At 40.3% G+C, this 21,527-nt stretch overlaps 2 protein-coding genes and 1 long non-coding RNA gene across 6 annotated transcripts in view; 1 reads left to right on the forward strand and 2 right to left on the reverse strand.

Annotated features, from left to right (window-relative positions):
• Positions 1-21,527, forward strand: part of RASSF6 (Ras association domain family member 6) — a 128,806-nt gene that overhangs the window by 68,752 nt on the left and 38,527 nt on the right. The window lies entirely within an intron of this gene.
• LOC308194930 lies at positions 44-7,471 on the reverse strand. Its single transcript, XR_013951073.1, has 3 exons — positions 6,565-7,471; positions 3,647-3,904; positions 44-209 (listed from the first exon to the last, which is right to left on the reverse strand). It is a non-coding gene; the product is annotated as an uncharacterized lncRNA (long non-coding RNA).
• On the reverse strand, positions 7,503-11,851 carry LOC308194925 (interleukin-8-like; the record flags this gene model as incomplete). Of its 2 annotated transcripts, XM_080591564.1 has the most annotated exons (4): positions 11,546-11,845; positions 10,972-11,107; positions 10,089-10,172; positions 7,503-9,366 (listed from the first exon to the last, which is right to left on the reverse strand). In XM_080591564.1, exons 1-4 carry the CDS (start codon positions 11,607-11,609, stop codon positions 9,336-9,338), a joined length of 315 nt encoding a protein of 104 aa, XP_080447690.1. In that variant the 5' UTR covers positions 11,610-11,845. The 2 variants fall into 2 exon arrangements, with proteins under 2 accessions (XP_080447690.1, XP_080447691.1); XM_080591565.1 differs by lacking the exon at positions 7,503-9,366 and having other exon boundaries at positions 10,085-10,172; positions 11,546-11,851.

Below are 21,527 nucleotides of genomic sequence, written 5' to 3' on the forward strand. Positions count from 1 at the left end.
TGGCTGCTTAAGCTACAGCCAGTGTAGCTTTGCAGATATCAGCATGAATGCTTCCTGGCAGTGCGGTCAGAGCAGCTCACTTTAGCCCGAGCCTCGCCAAACAGCTTGCAGACAGGTCGGAGTGCTGGGCTTCGTCACGCTGTAGCCGCACAGCCCTTTGTCCTCCATCTCGCTACATCTGTCAGCATCTTCCGATCTATAAGTGGAAACTAGAGCACGATAAATATCACTTCAGAAATAACAGGTAATTTAGTATCACTAATTTTAGCTTCTTCCTTCCAAAAGCCATTAGTTCATAGTCATTAGGCTACCCTGAGGCTGACAGCAGCTTAGAAGTGCTGATGAGACATCACGAAGCATCTCACAGAAGATAGTTTGGTTGCTAGTTTTCTGGCAGTAGCAGAGAATCCATGCCTATCCATTCCTTGACAGGAGTGCTGCAGGTACACCCAATCAAGTATCATTCAGATAAGTCACTTCTAAAGAAACTTCATTTAATTAGTCAGTCACATTTTAATCAGTCTTCCTCCTTCCAGTGAATGGCATCTCTCAGACATCTAAATCTCCTCTTAAAAAGATCATTTTACAGATATGCTGCCAAGAAACTATTTTCTGGACACACACAAAATGAAGTCAGCTTTGGCGCTTGTACTACACATTACAAAGCTGTTTTAAGACTCTCTGCCTCTTTCTCAAGGGTGTTTTTTTGATGGAGAAATGGGTATGGATTCACTTCTGTCACATTCACCCAGGGGTACCTCACTTTTGAAAGGCAAAAAAAAACCCAACACCTTGCTTGCTTCCTCAGTAGCAGGCACTCAGTCATCTTTCCCAAATCTACTCTATCTTCTTGAAGATGGGAGACCAGGGGTGCAGCATGAGGGTAAATTTACACACCAGCAACACACATTTCAGTAGTTACTCCTTTATTCATGCTGTAGTAGCTCCTAACATTATATTTGTGTTGGTTGATGCATTGTTTTTTGTTTTGTTTTGCTTAATTTTGTTCTAAGGTTCTACTCACTGCTGAGTCCTGACCTGCCCGTCCTATCACACAGCTTCATATAATCCTGTGATCTCTCCCATATGCTAATATCCAGCCAAGAACACCTCATTTTTATAGGAGCTTGGGAATTTTCCCTTTTGGCGTGAACCATTTTTGCTACATCCTGCAGTTAACTTCATCTGGTAGTTTACTGCCTACTCCATGAGTCTCTTTATGTCTTTCAGTAGTTCTTCATAGTTGATCTTGGTCTTTCCTACCCTTCAACTAGTGGCATGAGAATACCACAGCTCAGGCAGAATTACCTTACCAGACCACTTGTAGCTATGCAAACCCAAACAGGACCCCACACAAGCTGGTGTAGTAATCTCCAAGCCATGTCCCTTCATCACAAACAACTGACCTTCCAAATTTTGTCCTTCATTTCTGTGTAACCATCTGTTAACTACCCCATCCAAGACTTCTTAGCCCTGATGTCTTATCTCTAATGCTTGTTGAGGGCTGTGAAACCCTTTTAGGAAGACAGTTGGGCTAGACCTAGGGGAACTTCCATATCCGTAAGCTAGTTGTCATCTTCCAACAACTCGAAGAGGTGCATGAAAGACAATTTCCTTCAACAAAACTTTGTAGACTTGTCCTCAGTATGTTTATTCATGTTTTAGTTATATGTTTACCAATTTTATCCTTTATACTTCTACTTTCAGTAGGGCCATGTAAAGCTAACTCATTTCCTCTTGTTTATTCTTGTCCTTACAACACTGAAAAACTCTTGTTAAGCTTGATTTGCTCTATCTATTGCAGATATAGTTTTAGAGATACAACAAATGAAATAAGTGGAATTAGCAAGTCTCAGGAAAAAAGGTAATAACATACAAGGAATTCTGTTGTGACATGCTATGATTCTCCTGAAAAACTCATTCATTTTGCATCCTTAAAAAATTCCATGACATTTTTCCTTGACTTCTGTTAGACTGATGAGTCTATAGTCTCTGTGCCTATAATTAGAGGAAGCATAAAGTGAACTGAAAGATTCATTTAAAAAAAAAAACAAATCACCAGCTACAAGGAAAGCAATGGGTAAGAATTCATGCTCATTTTTACAAGTCAATAATGAGCAATTTTTACTGTGAAAACCAATTGAAATATGTGCAAATTGTGTTTACACAAGTACTGCTCCAATAAAATCTACTCCCATGTGTGTCCAAACTGAGTTAAATAGGGACCTGCCTGTCCCCAATTACACCTGTAAGAGGTAGTTAACTTAAAAATGCCACCTAGAGATTTATATATCCCAAAAGATGAAATGAATCTGATTTTTGTAAGTGTCAGAACACAAGAATTGAGGCATCTTTTAACAGACATATAGGTGCATCATAAATACGGTCTATTGCCTGGCTTAATGCACAGGGAATATATAAGAGCTACAGGAAGCTATTTTAATCCCATCACTGATCCCCAGGCATTTAAAAACATTGATTTTGAGACAATTGTTGGAAAGAATTAACAGTGCCTGAAGAGGGTGAATATATTTCATTCCAAGAGATTTAAATCTGCTTTTTTAAAATAGCTTTTAACCGAAGCTGTTCTAGTAAAGAAAACAACTTAGTTGGCTCAAATCGCCTTTGTGGTGAGCCAGACCCAGGGAGCAGTGGCTTCCAGACATGCTTGTCATCACCTTTCAGCATAGCTCTGCCAAGAAACAAACGATGCAGTTCAGGCAAGGTGGATCTCTCCAGCTCTCCCAACATGATCAAACTTATCTTGGCTATTTGGCAATGAACTATCTGGAGGACCTGGTACAAACTTCTGTTTGTTAAAGTTCTCGGATATTTTCCAACCAGTAGTCAGAGAACAATGGAAAAATAGTTTTCCTATACTTTTTCTATACTAAAGTTTTGTTTTTTCTTTTTTTTAAATAATGACTTATGTCTCTATATAAGCTTATGATGCAAGTGTTTTTTTTTTTAAGCGTTAGCAAGATTTTTTTTAATTGGGTTTCTCATCTCTATCTGGTCATAGTTAAACACATCTTCCAGGAACTTCTTCACCTTGGCAAAGTGTTCATTTATTTATTTCAATGAAATTTGGCTTGAATTATCAATTACTGGTGAGGAGGACACAAAATACTGCAGAGAGGGTACAATCACTCATGTACTGTTTGCTGGTGAAATTGTAATGAAAACCATATAACCTGAAAGTCCCCTTCTGTTCATGTGTATGCATTGATTCAATTAATGCAAATAGTTCTTGATGTCAACTTATAGGAAGCTCATCATGTCTTTGACTTGGTACTCACATGGATTTTTCAATTTAAATTCCATGCAAAACAAAGTGCTCAGTAAGCAATTTTCAGCATAAGGAACAATATGGGCCACTTCCAACTTTTGCCACATGCAGACCAGGTTAGAGGAAATACTTCGAATTCCCATCAACAGGATCAAGACTTTGTCTTTTACTCTTCATCATCAGAATTGTTAATCATGCCATCAATGTGTTATGGGGATCTAATTTTCTCCTCTGCCATTGGTCTTAATTAGAATATTAGCATAAAGAAACTCTTACAATGTTTTCTGACGTGGCTTATACCACTGTTTGGAAATTAGTTCATTACTTTCCATTGAAAACCTTTTACGTTATACTTACCATCTAGGAGGCTTTGCAGGGGATGTAAAATTCCACTCCAAGTAAGTAAGTAGGGTACAAAACACCAGGTCATTTCCTCTTATAGAGAGAGCAGGGTGCTGTTGGGCAAAGCTACTTATATGATTTCCACCTTTTTGCAGTGAGGTCCTCTTCAGCTTAGTTTCACATGCTGAATTGCCTTGGGAGGGATGAAATTGGAATGACTGCTCATGCACGAGCACTGGAAGCCATTTTCCTCTGTTTTTGCCAGGGCCTTACCTGTAAATATATAATAAAAACTGTGTCTACTTAAATGAACCATCTCATTCTTTGATCTTAAGAAGCAAACAGTATTGTTTTCCCATCACCCCTGTTCATGTTATTTATAGGCATGCTGATTTGCTCAGGACTTGCAGATAACAAAATTTATCTGTGTCTTCACAACAGCAGCAGTGACATTTCAGAGCTGTTGGGAGGCAGATTCATTTAACGCTGATCATGCACCTCTCTAATTATAAATACTTATGTTTTCATAGGTGCAGGATCTGGCCAGGCACAAATGCAGTAAGTTACAGCACTTGAACAAACTAGATGAACATCATTAAGTATGCCCACATATTCTTTACTACTTTTTGCCGTGATCATCTACCCATTGTTTATTCTCTTCTGCAGAATGCATAAATCTTACATCAAGGAAGCACCTTCGTTATCCTGCCAACCAAGAATAAAAGCACAAATAGGAGAAAGTTCTTCAGAAAAGACATGCGTGGACATGTTTAGAAAAAAGATCCTGTCTTAATCAAACATGGCTTAAAATCTAGGGTTTGACATACTTAAAACATGACATACAAATAGCTAGTTTCCTGGCAGAGGCATATTCCACCCCAGCCCACCCCCAGCATGTATGCAGATAGAAATGATACTTTTTGCTGCTGAAAGAAAATTTATTATTTATTATCCATTACTACTCACAAGTTTTCTTCTTGACAGACTTCCTGCTGCACTTCTATATCCTGTCAGGCTTTTTGGAAAGGTGTGCTCCCACCAGCCTATGTGGTTAACACATGCTGTGGATTCTGTACATGCACGTTTCCTAATACCCAAAAGCATCACGAAATAAATCCAGATTTCTGTGCCATCTGCTCAGTAGCACTTCAAAATTCAATAACTTACTTCTGCTGCTGTGTATTAATTATTTTTGTTACATTTTGATTATTATCTACCTCATTCTGTTTGCACTTCATGAAATGTTAGTTTTAATTAGCAGGATTACTTTTGCATTTGGATATCCCTGCCCCCCCCTCCTCAACCCAAAATAAAGTGGCTTCTGCCCCTCTCTGAATCTAGGATTTCTGTTGAGCTCTCTGCATTGAGTTTAAATGCCTTGCACAAAAACTTGCACCCAACATAGTTACTGAGAGATTTCATCCCAAATGTTGTGAATTATCTCTAGATACAGCTCTACTGTAGTTATTTAGCCAGTGTATTATGAAGGCAAGACATAACCAGTTCCTATTGTTATGTGAAAGGATTTCAGCTATCATTTTCAGCTGTGCTAAAGAGATTTAGACACTTTGTTCTGAAAAGCTTCTCTATGCATTGAGCAGGAAAAGATGAGCAGCTTAAAATGACTGAAGAATTACCACCTAAGGCACTTAAGCTCTTACAAAAATGTCATTTGTTCTGAGTATGAAAGAAAGATTTATCTGACACTAAGATTTGTAATAACACCTGATTCAAATAAGCACTTAGCAAGTCACCTGTTCTTCTAACACCACACAGCTAGTATAATAATAGGTGTTTAAAGAAGAAGAAAACACATCAGAAGTGAAATCTCTTGAGTATTGACTGCGTATTGTTTGCTCACTGGGATATTGATATGCTTTTTTTTTTTTGGGTGTGGGGAGCAAGGAGGAAATGGTGGTCTAGAGGAAAGTAACCAGATAAGAACTGATCTGATAAAATATATCATCCATCTGAAGTAAATTTCATTAGTTTTCTAAAATTGATAAACAACTTGGGTTTTGGAAAAGAAGGCACTGACTATACGAAAAACCTGATACTCTGTGGAGAGCAGGTTATAGTTTGTCCTGGACATGCATAGTGCCTAGCTTTTGCTCACTGAGGAGTAGGACACTTGGGATATATTAGCTCAGACCGTTAACTAGTTCACATTAACCTAACTCAGATATGTCAACATGTGATGCTCTGATTGTAGTGGGGACATATCACATCACTTAGCCTGCTCTATTTATGAGGTGCGCTTGTAAACATCCCCAGCTATTTATAATGTAGTGATGAGGAGAGAATCACTTCAGCTAGACCTGATGGTCAAATGGCATACCGGGCTGGCAAAGCATACCCTGCATTCTGCAGTTCATATGTAAAGCTGTTTGGTTTCCGAGTCCCACATCACAACAGCAAAATGTAGACCAGTTAACTAACTCTGGTTTTGATGACTCCACAGGAGTAAAGAACAGGCTGGAAAAAGGACTGTTCCCAGACCAGGTCTGATGATTGGCATGGTCATCTTGAGGGAGCACCAGTCACTTGCTATATCACTCAACTTCTTACCAAGGTCAACTTCAGGAGTTTAAAATAACTTAAAAAATATACTGTATCTTGACAACGTAACCTTTTCTTTACCTCCTGTGGTTATTATTTCTTCTGCCTTTATGTAGTGGTCAGTTATAGAAATTGTGATCAGCCAAAGAAAAGACTTTCTTGATAGAATTATTCTCTAAACTCCTAGACTAGAATGATGATTTAAGACGGAACAGCAGTGGACACCTGCTCCTTAAAGGTCGCGGTAAAAAAAGGGACACCACATCCACCAGCACAGAATACACAACAGCCAGGGCTCATCCCACACTGCCTGAGCAAGACAAGCAGAATCCACCCAAAGATGACATCCAAACTCAATAAGGAATTAAGCTCACTAGCCATGTTCCTGATGATGAGACAGGTCCAAGATCAGGTCCACAAGTCAATCCACAGGTCAGGAACAGGATGTGCTCAAGAGGCTGCCATAGAGGTCTATGGTAGCAATACAGACACAAGACCAAGCCAAAAGTCCTCAAGTCATTGTCTGGATCAGTAGGGTTCATGGTTAGGACAAAACACAACAATAACTAAGCTGAAGAGCAATGCTTATGCAATACAGCTAGGAAAAAAGGCAAACACCCCATGCTAAGCTTAAATGAGGCTCCTGGGCCTATGGGCAGGTGAATAGTTAGAGGCCCCAGGTGAGGCTGATCAAGGCCATTAGGGTTTAACAGTGCCCGCTGGGGCACTCCCTGCTCAAAGGTATTTCACTTGATCTGATGGTAGCTGATTACAGACACTGAGATAGCCTTGTACTGTAAAGTCATTTTAATTCACAGTCCTGATAAGCAGTTTACCCTGATAACATGCTAACAAGATATCTATGTGCCATCTGTATCTGAAGAAGACCTGAACGTTCAGATGTTTAGCAAAAGCCCAGCATATGTTTTAGGTGGACACAGGCTATAGTAACCAGAGGAAAAAAAAGTGAAATTTAGTAGGATGGAAAGTGGCTGAGCATTATGCACACACTAGATTTTGTTATCAGGACAGTTTTGTGTCCTAACCACATACCAGCTTGAAATTGACTCTGCATATTGTTATGTTCCTAAGAAAGGTATCTTGTGATTACTTGCTGAACAGAAATGCAATATTTTATCATTTCTAGCCAGCGTCTGACTCACTTTTCACCTATGGATAAAGAAGAGATATGGTTAAGCTTCTATGTAGATAGCCTGCCCGGGCTCCCTGGAGTAAGCCATTGCTGACATTTTGGACAGAAGCACTGATGAGAAGAGACGTTCCTTGCCATGACTCAGCTGCTGGTAACATGACTGGAATTTGACTGGTGATAGAGCTTGTGCGCTTACTGTAAATATTTGTGGAGCAGTAAAATGGGTGCCAAACCTTTAGAATACATGCATGCTATTATGGGTGTACATATAAAGTCTTTCTTCTGCACTGCTGCCACTTTTTGGCTAGTATTTCAGACATGCTTGCCTCCAAATTGGAGATCTGAAGGAAGCCAGTTTGTAAAGATCCTTCAGAAGCCAGGAGTCTTACTGTTGTAAGATGAGTCTGAACAAAACCTGGTCCAATGAGAAATTTTCTCCTCTTTACATCCTGAGGATGAAGTCTAGCTGTCTTTGTAGTGCACAGGGACAGGAGCAGAGATAGGGATGGAGGCAAAGCATGGTTGGGATTGTTGCACAAGAGCTTGCTCAAACAGCAACAGAAATTCCCTTTTTATCTCCTTGCACCATAAGCAAACATACACTGTTTGTGCAGAATATGGAGTGGCTCCTTGTTGGAAATGACCAGAGAAAATTCAAAATCAAAACATTTGCTCAACTTTCCCGCTTTCTCAAGTGCTCGCTGCTGGTATTCCAGCCATTTCTGTGTAAATCACTGTGTCACAGAAAGACATGGCTGCCCAACTGGAGCACGTTCCTCAGGATTGCTCTTGATGTAGTCCTCCCTCCTCACTGGAATTTGGGAGGGTGCTCACAGACTTCCTTAAAGTTTATCAGGTATCCCTGATAACTGTAGGTTAATGAGAAACCTTGTTTTGTGCCAGATCTGCAGTTGACATGCTGTCTGAGCACCACCACTGCTGTGACCCTGGAATTTCTTTGACTCATCACTGTTTGTTCTTTAGTTTCTGTCTGTGGCTTTTAGCACCCAGGCCTCTGAAAACACAAAGATGGCTTTAATATTTCTTCCTACTAGAAATCATCTGCGCTCACCGGAAGCAAGCATTTGCTGTTTTAATCAGCTGTCCCCACAACTCAGCTACCACTCGCCCTTGTAAGACCCCTTTAAGTGATACACAGTGAAAGTAGACGCATCCTCTTTTTCAGTTCTGTATTTAAATAAGGAAATTAATAACACACAATATTGAAATAAAAACATTTCAACAAGCATTTATTAGGTACATAAACTTCAGTATTTTCCATAAAAAAATAAATAATGAAAGCATGAAGACCAACTACACTCTCATGCCAAAATATAAATTAAGTAATTACTTATAGAAACAATATTAAAAGTCTAATATAATTCAAATAAATAAAGTGCTTTTTTCTAACTGAAATATGTCTTTAAAATAGATGCTTATAGCTTCACAGCAATAATTCACAATAAATAATACCTTGAAAATGATGGCACAAAAAATGGTGCCTCAGAATTGTAGCTTTTTAATTTTGAAAGTCTCCTCCCCCCCCTTCTGGTCAGCAGCCCACTGCGAGTGGCAGTGACCTAGGCACAGTTGTTGCTCCCTGTCAGTGCATTCCTGGAGAAAAGGAGCTTTTGGTCAGCTCCTAAACAATTAGCGAAAAGGGAAGATTTAGAGAAGGTTCTGATGAGAGTGAACTGCACTGATCCAGCTGTGGCTAGGAAAAATGACTCCAGAATCATCTCCATCACTTTTCACAAGCTGTGTTTTCTGCCTGCTTTTTCTGGTTTCAGTGGTTTCTCTCTTGTCTGAGACCTCTTTAAAAGACTTAGAGTACTGTTGTCAACTAACTACACAATCAGGGAATCCCTACTCTCTAGATGCTGATAAAAATGTGAACGTAGGAGGCAGGAGGAAATGAGCTGCCAGAAGCTGGGCGGTGGCATCTCCCATTTTTGCCTTCCTGGAGGAGGTAAGACAGTTTTGTTCTTTGCTTTAGGACACGTTCTCAGGCTTGGTGTTTGCCCTAGAAAGAAATAAAATGGAAAAGGAGAAAATTAAATGTAGTCCATGGAACAAGTATCATAGAATCACACAATGATAGAATGGTTTGGGCTGGAAGGGACCTTAAGGACCATCTAATTCCAACCCCGCTGCCATGGGCAGGGACACCTCCCACCAGACGGGGTACCCCTTGCTGGAATCACATGAAGTCAGCCACTAAGGGTTTGTGCTTCTGTGTCTAAGTCCCTTAAAAGCTGTTATATAGGATGCTAAGGGACGCTGGTCTGTAGTCACCTTTTCACAAGTATTCAGTAACTCCATGGGCTTCCATATTTTGATGCTTCACTTAATACCTTTTGGGACTGATTTTCCCCCACTTATCTAAATGCCATTAGTTCTGAAAATGTATTGGTGCTTTCTACCATTGCAAGCAAAAGAAAACCAGTCAGTTAATGCCTGAATTTCCAGAGGACTGAGCTCTTGAGCTTAGTTTTTCAATATGCTTGTACCTTATAAGAGATGTAGCTAATATCTGCGTGGGTGGCATGTCACTGCAAGGAACTGAACCTAACACCATACTTAAACCACAAAGCAATCACAATATTTGTCCCAGTTAGTGAACTGAAATGGTAGCAACTGTCTGAAGAGACAGAGTTTTTGAACTATTTATGCAGTGAATGTTTGCTAGCTTATTTAAAATACTACTTTTCAATAAACTGTGCTCATTGAGAACAAATGACTCACTTGTCCAAAATTGCCTTGATGATCAGCTTTACCCAGGGAGCAGTGGGGTCCAGGCACACTTCTCTGCCGTCTTTCAGAGTAGCTCTGCAAAACAGAATAAAAAGGAAGGGAAAAGGTCTATTTAGTGAATTCCAAGGCAATTTCTCTTTCCTCTTGTAACATCAGAGTTTTCTAGATACACACTGACACGCACGATCTCCTTTAAACCATATCATTTGAAGCTGTAGTCTAATACATAGTTGTTTTTTTTTTTAAACTGGTTCTTATCATCTCACATCTCTTTATTTGAATGCATCAAATTATTACATGGACTCACTGTTTTCAAAATTGCTTCTTTTTTCACATTGCCTCATTTGTATTTGTGATGTTGTCTAACTGAGGAGCTGAATCTTTCCATCTTGGTTTAGAAACTGAACTGGGTAGTCCATAGGAATTTTGTCACAGTAAGATTTCTGGAATTGTGACTGCATTACATGACTTCTGTGCTAATGGTGTTTTTTTCATTGACTTCAGTAGAGGTACGACCATATTTTTGACCTAGCCATTAAAATTTATATTTTGATAATTTGCTCAGTACAGCTCAATGGCTTTAATTCTCTTTTCTTATGCTGGTGAAATTCTGAGGTTTAGAAATTTATTTGCTTGTTTGATGGCTGCAGGTTTAAGTTAAAATAATACAAGGAGTGTTTATGAAGCAGAGATTTGCAGAACTAAGATGCAACAGATGACACATAGTAGAACATTCGTAGGAGCATCACGCATTGCTCTCTTGGATTCTGAGTAGCCACGCCTGCTGGCTTGTTACATCTTTCACAGAACCCTTACATGTAAAATCTATTTCCTTCTTGTTAAGTAACAGGGAGGATTTTGCATAAGCACTTACATGACTTCGACATTCTTGCAGTGAGGTCCGCTGGGGGTGAGGTTCACGTTCTGGATAAACTTGGGGTGGATGAACTTGGAGTGGGTGTCTATGCACTGGCACCGGAGTTCAATCCCTGAACGGGCCAGAGCCATACCTGTAAGACAAGAAGAAAAAAAGAGGTATTGTATGGACTGTTTCACTATTTATGCAGGAAACACAACATACTCTTTTTGCTTAGAGTATTAGAAATAATTCTCTTTAGGAGCCTGAGGACTTGAAAAATTTGCTTTCACCCATTCTTTTAAGCTGCTTAAGCGTTTAGCTATCCAAAAACTGCTGTTAGAGCAACCAGTGGTATAAGGAAATGGAAAATGATAATGACTGAGCACCGGCAGTTTTAACACTGGGCTTTTATTTGGCTTATCTCTGCACCTGGCTACATCAGATTATACGCGGAGTTACACCTTGTATCTGAGAACATGATCTAGCTCCACACAGAGTTATTCTCTGCACTTTTAAGACACAAAATATCTCCCTTACCGGCATTCACGCTAGCAATTACTTATGAGAGTGTTAGGAAGGATTTCTTTACCTTTGGTTCCGATCACTGAGATCAGGAGAAGAGCCATGCCAGCAGCCACAACCTTGCCCGTCATGATGAGAGAGTGTTTCTTCCTGGTGTTACCGGCGTCTGGTCGTGTGGTGAGGTGAGGAGAGCTCCTACAGCCCTGAGGGTGGCCAATGTCTGTGCTCTGGTACCTGCCCTGGTTATATACTGCCCTGGCCCCCCCGCGTCCTCCAGCGTCATGTGTGGGTCATACCCATGGAAACTCCTGAACCTGTAAGATGCTGTTGTAGAATGAGTCACAGTGGCACGGGTAAACCCCCTTCCCTCAATGACCACAAAATTGCTTTTCATCAACAGAAAACACTTTGCTAATTAAAACAAGATAAAACATAGAATATGTACAAAATAGCCCTTTACTTAGCTTTGTGTAATCAGTATATTTTGTGTAATACTCATTTTCTTGTGATTGTTTTCTTCTGTACCTGCATACTTTTGCCATTATTATTGTGTTACTTGTTGTGACTTTCCCTTCTAGAGGAGGACATTTGATCTGTGACTTTGCACCTGTGTGTCTATGGGCTTTGTGTATGTGTGTTTTAAATACTATCATTATTAGAAGAAATGATGGAAACAGAGACTACTGTTTTTTAGAAATGCTGGGTACTAGAACTGGATTTTAATGAGCTCTCCTACTGATATGCAATTACATTTTAAAAAATATTTTCTGAGATTACTTATGGTACTTTTGAATACATTAATACCTAGCATCACTGAAATAAGCAACAAAATACAGAATGACTTTGGAGGGCTACTGAGAATGTTGAATTTTGAATTTGGGCAGAGGAAAATTCCAAAAGCTGCTGTGGGATTCTGGTTCTGGCATTAATTGAGGTAATTGAGAAAAACTGGTAATGGGATCATGAAAGAGGATTATTCAGATAAAGTCAGACACGTACAACCATTTTTATTAACAACAGAAAATAACACTTAAATACAAGCATGAGATTTTTGTTTTTTAAAGGATTAAGGAATCTTTTTATCGTTTTTCTGTCGGTTAAAGGAGACAATCAAAAGAACAAAACATAGGACCAAATATGAATGAACATGTTTCTTGTTCTCTGACTCATCATAAAGGACACAGAGATTTATGTATGCCAGGTTGAATTCCACTTAATATTACCATAAGTATCAGCATCTGTAGTTGTACAAAGCTATATAAATAGAGGATGGGTTCTGATTAATAGCCAAATAAGATGTGTAGACATGGAATTAAGCACCTGTTTTTCCCGTAAACTTTTATCTTGCAGTGAACGTAGCTGGATTAGGTAATGTGAGCATCTAAGCACTTAATAACAGCCTTTCTTTGTGAAACCAGAAGTCTGCCTGATGAGTATCCTCTCTTCAACTGTGGCTATTAGCAGGTGTCTGGGAACATGTAAGAAAAGGTCAGGTGTGTTTGAGACTTATCCCTAGTACTGTCCCACGCTGTGCCTGGTTTCGTTTGATGCCTCCTGATACTTTTATGGGAAAACAGGAGTTAGGAATTGATTCTTATTGTTCATTTCCATCTTCTTCTTAATTCTATAGACCTCTATCACATCTCCTCCAGATGATCTCGATACAAATTGTTGTCCTCTTGGGTTGCTCATTCCCATATCTGGACTTTTTCACCCCCCAACACACTATTTCTGTGAGCAGCAAACAGTCTACAGAAATGTAAACTCAGGTATCAATGGAAATGTCTTCTGGCCTACACACAGAGAGAACATGGCAGTAAGAATGACACTGCCTGTGGCGTGCAGACCTTGTCCAAAGAAACCCAAGAAACTATTCTTTGTCTTTAATTTCATTAAAGTTTTTCATTAACTCAGAGATAAATTTATTGCTTCTGTACTGCGTATGGAATGAAGGTGATATCCTTTGTGCTCTTTGTGTGAAGCTTACTGCCTGTTGCGTTTTAAGGAAACAGTATTTCTGCTTTCTTGATTTAGACAGACAATTTGTTTGTGGCTATTGTACCTCATTACTAGTCAAACACAAAGAAAGGGCTTAGATGTCTTACATCTGATGCAATGACTACAGGGCAACAAGTTTGATATGAAGCAATGAGAGCAACTGAGCAGAGAGTTCTGGAGCCTGTGTTTTGACTTGCAATTTAAAAATCTTCTTTTAAAAAGTTTTAAAAGTTTTAAAAAAAAATCTTTTAAAAGACAGAAAAGCAAGAAGTAGTGAGCGGAGACTTACCCTTCAAAAACCCACAACCAACAAATGTAAAATTTGTTTTGTGGTTACAGAGAGAAGTCAGAAAAGATGAACCATAAATGAAAACATCACATGTTTTATTGTAAACTTTCATGATTTGGGTGAAGGAGAGGAGTTGCTGTTTAAATTGATTTACAAGCTTCTAGTCTGGGAGATGGGAGGCAGGTAATGACATGAACTAAAAGCTACTGAATTTTTAAAGCATACAGTCTCTGACCAAAAAGAATACTTCCCAAGCCTTAAATATGACTATCATAAACAACATATGGCAGCCTCCAGCTGCAGAACCGTTTTTGTTATCATAAGTTTTATCATTTATTGGTGATAAGGTTTCTGAGAAATGATGGACTTGTCAGCAATATGATACCCCTGAATGCTGGCTAGAGACTAATCTAATATCCTGCATCTGACTTTTGACATTGATGTGTGGTACAGAAGTCCCTGCCCAAGTCACATCGCAAACTGGCACACGTTAGAGTATTTTGAATCAATCTGTAGGTGCTACTGCAGGCCTAAAATTAGCTAATTCTGCTTGTGGAGGCTTTCTCATCAGTTTTGCTATGACACAGCAAAAGGCAGGAAAGCACTTGAGTGAAAAAAATGGAGTTTCTCAGATTATTTTCTGTGTGCTTCTCCCCAGCTTACCCCGACTGGTGAGTGACCTGGAACTTTACATTTCCTTATGCTCCTGTGAGCAGTGGGGGATTTTTTTCCCCTGGGGTTCCTCTAGCACTGCTTTGACCTCATCTACCCCAGTGGTTCCTTACCGGTGTCTTTACAAATCCTAGGTCTAGGTCTGAAATTTTAGATCCAAACATTTAAAAGATCATTTAGAAACAGCTGAATAGGTGAGTCAGTGAATGTGACAATTTGTGTTCTTCCTTAAAAGAATATTAGGTTCAGCAAGAAAACGTAGACCTGCTTGAGCTGTAGATTTCCTTCAGGGAAATTCTTCCCTGCGTTTTCTTGTACTTCTGTGACCCTGTATGCAAAACCTATGCATACTTTTGATCTGCAAAGGGAAAATGTCTCATCTTCTTTGCATCTTTGTCTGGCAGTCTGCATCTTTTGTGTCATCTGTAGTTTCTCTGGGCTGTAAGACAGTCTCTGCTGTGAACTTTACCTGGGGCAACTTGACTGACTTGAGAGGGCCAAACAGAGAATTTACTTATAGTTACCTATACCATAGGGATATGTCTTTTCCCCCTAACCATGTGTTAATTAGGTAGTGACAAAAACAAACAAACAACAACAAGAAGATTTTAAGTTTGCCAGCTGTCCCACTGAATGATTTTCATATGAAAAATGTGGACTAAATGCAACCAAGAGATACATGTTTAGTACCTATCTTCCCGATAAGCTTCAGCAGTGTCTGGATCAGCCCTCTGCCAAAATACTCTTTCTCTTTTGTTTAGGTAATATGCAATTCTGAAAGATTAATGCATTTGGATGAGTCCTCCTTCTCAGAAAAGGCTTACTGAAATTTGTGTGGCTGTCTGTGCCCCTCTTCCTGAAGCTGTTTATGCTTGATATTTAACACCATTAACACAAACAGAAATCGCATTCATTTGTTTCTAGAAGTGCTGGGCATGAAGTGAAGTGCATTTCCTAAATCAGTCCTCGACTGGGCAGGTGTCACAAAGGTCACTGTGCAAGTGATTTAACAAATGAGCATCAATGCATGAAGTTGCACTAAGCCTTTTGAGAACAAGTATGAGAGCACAAGCTCTGCTGTCCCACAGCACCACTTCCTCACCACACAGGAGGCGACCATCCCTGTTCCTGGATTTTCCGCACAGTCTGGTGATTCTTGCTGCAGAGAAGTACAGTTGCAACACCTATGTTGGTGAATCGTTTTTTCCACCTATGCTGATGATGAAAGCTCTGTTTTGGAGGCAGGAGAAGAGCTTTTGAGTTTTGTCTCAAGAGAACCTAGCACGTGGATCTCCTTGCAGCACAAGCAAGTGCTCCAGCAATAGATGCCTATCTAACACATCTAAACCCATCACTGTCACTTCTTGCTCTGCAAATAAAAATCATCTTCTTTGCTCTCTCTCTCCCTCTCCTGCAGTTTCTGCTAGCTGGCTTAATTTCCCTTTTTGCTCATCTTGCTAGCTGTTCTGGATCCTAGTCCAATGCATTTATTACTCCACCCTTGCAGCTTGGCTTCAAAAATTCATTGGTGACAACGTCGAGCATTACTTCAGCAAAGTCCCTGAGCCTCAGTCAGAGCTTTTATTGTTGACTCAGAACTTTATTCACAGTTCTCAGTAGTCCAAAGGAATCCAAAATTGCAGTCCTTCCTTTCTGTGCCCTATGACCTATTCACAATATAATCAAAAGCCATTAAAGGGTCGGTTTTGATGGAAAATATCTGTCTTTGTATATTCCTGGGGTTTCCCCATGTATGTAGTAACTGCATAGGAAATGAAGTCATCTCCAGAAAGGGAAGTAGTATTGAAAAAAAAAAGTAAAAAATAAAAAAAATGGATAGGATGCTGCCTGAAGAGTGATCAAGCTATTCATGCTACTCACAGCTAATTTTTCAAAACAAAAGTGATCGCCGTGCTTTAGTTACATTACTAAAAAATAAACATTTCAGTAGCATTACTCAGGGGCTTTCCAGAGTTTCAGTCAGTATCATCATATGCTGTCTTTCCTATTAAATAAAGACCATTTTTCATTAATCGCCTTAAGTAACTGAAAACCAATCACAATACAGAAGCCAAAGAGTTTTTCAAACAAATATTTTAATGAGTGTGACAAAGCCAAGACTTCCAGACTAAGCAGAAACAGTAGTTAAGAGTAAAGAAAGAGACCATAAAATATGTATGAGTACCACTTGCTCTTGTTCTCACACAAATTTACTCACTTCCTAGCCTCCCCTTTGAAAGTTTCTATCACCTGTGCTATTGGCAAAACTAGTATCTGTTTTCTAGGCAGCCCTGATCTACTTGAGGGAGGAGAATGAAATGATGGTAGTTTTCCTGAAGTTATTTTCAAGCCTACTGCCAGTTAAAATTGCAAAGCAAAGCAGAATCGACAACCTCGTCCTAGCTGGGTATTGCAATTCTAACCATCTGCCTACTGGTGTAAATCAGGAATAAGTGAAAATCAACGGAGTCACGCTTCTGCATCAGATCAGATTACAAAAAGAGCAAGGTCCTGAGCTCAGATGCAGTGGGATGATGTGAAGCATGACAGCTACCACGAGACAGAAGAGGGTGCGTTGGCCTCACATTCCTGTGTGAATCATCATGGCATTTTTTCTTTCCAAAGTTTCAGCTGCATGGAGGAAAAATCAGTTTGAACAAGAGAGACAGAGCTTGTGTATATTCTACCTGCCTGCACCAGAGGAACGTGGAGAGGAAGGGGACTGCAGTCTGCATTTTATCCATGAGGGCCCATCCCCACTGCGTGGGAAGCTAGCTGGCTTTTCATGGGACTGATCTTCATTAAGCAGACTGTATGTATACATCATGTGAAACCAAGACAGAGTTTTTAGCTCCCTAAACAAAGACCTTTAGCACTGGAGCTGAGGGAAAATGCTCCTGACCAAGAGCCAAACTGGAGGCTAAATTGGAACAAATGCATCCTACGGAAACTGCTCCTGGTGCAGCCCTGCTGGTAGGACACTGCAGAAACCTTAGCTGACTCCAGGCAGGTAACTTCTGAAGAATAGATTCTGCTGGTTTATTTACAGGTTCTGCTTAAATATTTGCCTTACTGGGTGCGTGGCATCCGTTTAGGCAGATTAACAATTTGTATTTGTTCTGCTCTATGGTGTGTTGATTTTCAATATTTGCTGTGGAGGAGGCTGGTTTCCCCTATTAATATTTAAAAATAAGGATTTGCACTGCAGTTGCACTTGGGTATTCCAATGGCTTCTGCAGCTGTTACAGACACTGGGCAGGAGTCAGGAAAGTCAGCAGAGATGGGAACAGACCCCGACTGCTGTCTCTTCCCACCCAGCCCTGCTCTTCAAGAAAAAAGAACAAAGGCATTTGCTTTTTTAGATTACTAAGACAGTGCTGGAAGGTTATGTTTTTCAGGGGAACCAAACTCATTTTTCTTGCCACTGGCTTTACTTCTTCTTTTCTTCATTTTATGTCATAATTTTATTCCTATATCAAATTGATTATTCTGACTTCTTGGCAACTCCTGCTGTAGAGATTCTTTTAACTCCCACGGATCCTGTAACACTGATCAAAAGTCAACACTTTTACTGCCTATTGCCTCAAAATCAACAATGGGTGAGTAACAGTTGAGTATTCCTAATGGCAGACCAAAGATGTGAAATAAGATAGAAACAATACATTCAGCAGCAGGTTGAACGAATGCTTTAGTTATGACCTGTTTTACCTTCTCCCCCTGCTCATAGACATGTAATAGCACACCAGAACTTCTGCGAAGGCAGGAGTTTGTGAATTTGCACCTTGATTTTTGCACAAGTAGCTCCCTAGTTTTTTAAAAGCCCAGTGATATGAAGACAGAATTTGTGGGTTTTAAGCCCTGTAGTTTGCCTGCTTTTGGAAAAGTAACTCCTTTTGCATGTAAAACATCTCAGATTTTGTGGAGCTGACATTAAAAAGACCATTGCTCAGCAGTATAAATATATGTCTAACCACCCTGGATTAGTTATGCTCTGAACCATATCTCCTCACATCCTATGATTCTTGTGCATTTGCAGTTCACCCTAGTGCTCTGGGGAAAGCGATGAAGCTATTCTTTAACTCTTCGAAATAAAGTGACAATTGAAAGTAGTCATTTTATAATCTGATCGAAACACCTCCAATGCAGATCACTTTTAACCCGAGGCAGATCCTGCCTCTGTATGACTGGTAAAGTATGACTGTGGGTCTGATGTTTTCCAGACCACCATCAACCAAGATCTGACTTAGCCTGTATGGTCGCAGTTACAATTGCTAGTGGTTTTATGCTTTTTTCATTTACTAAATTGCATCCTGAGCTTCTGAAAGCCCACCTCTCCCTCTGCCATTCTCCCTCTGCCCTCTCTTTCACAGAATCACAGAATCACAGAATAGTCTAGGTTGGAAGAGACCTCCAAGATCCCCTAGTCCAACCTCTGACCTAACACTAAAAAGTCCTCCACTAAACCATATCACTAAGCTCTACATCTAAACATCTTTTAAAGACCTCCAGGGATGGTGACTCAACCACTTCCCTGGGCAGCCCATTCCAATGCCTAACAACCCTTTCAGTAAAGAAGTTCTTCCTAATATCCAACCTAAACCTCCCCTGGTGCAACTTTAGTCCATTCCCCCTCGTGCTGTCACCAGGCACGTGGGAGAACAGACCAACCCCCACCTCTCTACAGCCTCCTTTAAGGTACCTATAGAGAGCGATGAGGTCGCCCCTGAGCCCCCTTTTCTCCAGGCTGAACAATCCCAGCTCCCTCAGCTGCTCCTCGTGAGACTTGTTCTCCAGACCCCTCACCACCTTCATCGCCCTTCTCTGGACTCTCTCGAGCACCTCCATGTCCTTCTTGTAGCGAGGGGCCCAAAACTGAACACAGTACTCGAGGTGCAGCCTCATCAGAGCTGAGTACAAATTTCATACTGTTCTTCAGTGTTTGTCCTTCTGGTCTTGGATCCTTGGATGTGCTGCTGTGCACAGGAATCCACAGAGAAACAGTGCTTCGCCACTGAAGTAGCAGTCAAGTTCCAAGAACCTCCTCGCGATATGCAGAAATCAGGGCATCCTCTGGGTAGGAAAAGACCTACGACATCGTCAAGCCCAACCTTTAACTGCAACAGTATAAGCAAACAGCCCTTTGCAAAAGATGGCTACAGCTGTTCTTGCTGACAGAATCCAGCTTCCAGCCATGGCTGTTAATGAACAAGTTCTTTGAATAAAAGTCTTCTTTGCCTATTTGTTTTAGGGAAAATATTTGTCACTGGAATTCAATGCAAGGTGTAAAAATTACTCTTATGTACCATCGTTTCTCTTACTTCTAGCCCAGACCTAATCTAGTGTCATATAAATTAACGTAACTAGAACACAAGAATCGGCCCACTTGCAATTTATCTTAAACTGTGTGTTAACACGGACCATTAGTGGTGTGTGCCAGACCTGAACCAGGAAAAATGTCTGAATCTTAAATGTGGATCAAGGACGTAAATATGCAGCCAGGGGTTTGATTTGGTCAGCACTTTCCTGGAGGTCTGCTAATACCTGTTCATTAAGTCCTACCTGTTGAGATATCCAGTCCCAGTACAGTTAACCAGGAAACTATTATGAGTGTAAGGCATGCACTAGAAATAGTCACTGCTGAAGGTTTTACCACCCACACAAAACCCTACACCTTCCCCATTCTTCTGAAGTGCAATAATCGCTGGAGAGTCTGGATCCTGTTAAGAGTCATTATAAATTTGATTCCAGCATCTCATTTATCATTTTGTTTCTCAAGCAGTATGCATGACCGCACACTGGCTGACAGTCTTTATAAGGTTCATCCTGCTAATCACGTGAATTCTTCAGAAAACATTTCCCTGGATTCTGCAAAATCTCCGTGATTTCTGCAATTTTGGCAGACAAAACTTCCTTGGGTAGACTGATGATCTCAGGCAGTTTCTCACAGACTGTCAGAGAGTAAATGAGAAATGCAAGAGATCTTAGGGCCCCATCTTCCTGGCTAGTCTTCACGTTTGCATCTACTTTTTGGCTTTGGTGAGGTTTTAAAGGTTCTCTCCCAGATACACGAGAACAATCTCATGTATTCTGGTTTTACTGTTCTGGTCAAGGAATTTGGCTGAGATCTGTTACACTGAAACCACTATAAATTTGCCAGTCTTTAAGGACTTCGGACACTCTGAGACAAATTTTTCTCCTTCATGCTTTGGCTTAGTGTGTCCTTCCACAAAATCTTTCTGATGATCCAAAAGTAGCTTTGACTTTGCCATTACCCAGGAGGTCTGACAGAGCCAACCTTATGGACTTCAAGGTACAGAAATGGAAAGGAATAAAAACAACCTGATTATTTTGATGGGGTAACAGAGGGATAGCATCATTTCCCAGACCTGCAAGGAACACCTATTACAAATGATCTAGTCAAGTTTTGCCAGAACCTGACTCCATGACTCAGTTTCACCTGTAACGAGGGGTGATTCATTGCTGCTGGCAAAGCAGTTAAGTGACAACAGTTACTTCTGCAACGTATGACATTGGAAGCTGGAACCTTATGTGTGAAATCTTATGTTACAAGATCGGGATGTTACAGCACATCAGCATGGCTGCTCTAACACTCCTGCTACTTACTGCACGCAGGTGTTATTGATACTTGTGGGTTGACCACAAGTTTGGTACTGACCTCAGGTGGTGAGTGTTTGAAGAGTGGCAGCACCCTTCATGAGCACTGAAGGCCTAGCAAATTAATACAGATGACATAAAAAAAAAAAAAATCAGGTTGTAGCATCTCAAAGAATGATTACCTCATACTGTATTCAATGCCCTTTGGCTGTCCAGCTGAAATAAGCTCATACTTATTACCATGGTGTTAATTTGGAGCCAGCTTTGGAGAAAGCTTTAATTTACACTTCTGGAGCTGCAAACGTCCCATAACCACACTGCACCTCTCAGCTCTATTGCTGCGATTTCAAATGCTTTTCTCCGTGAAACGAGAGTCACTTTGGCAACTATCACAGATGATAAAATTGTCCAGTTCAATGTACCAGGAGCAGCAAGGGGGGCTCAAATGCTTTGTCTCATTTCCTACAGTTAGTAC

Source organism: Anser brachyrhynchus, assembly GCF_964034855.1.
Source record: "Anser brachyrhynchus genome assembly, chromosome: 4".
NCBI lineage: Eukaryota > Metazoa > Chordata > Aves > Anseriformes > Anatidae > Anser > Anser brachyrhynchus.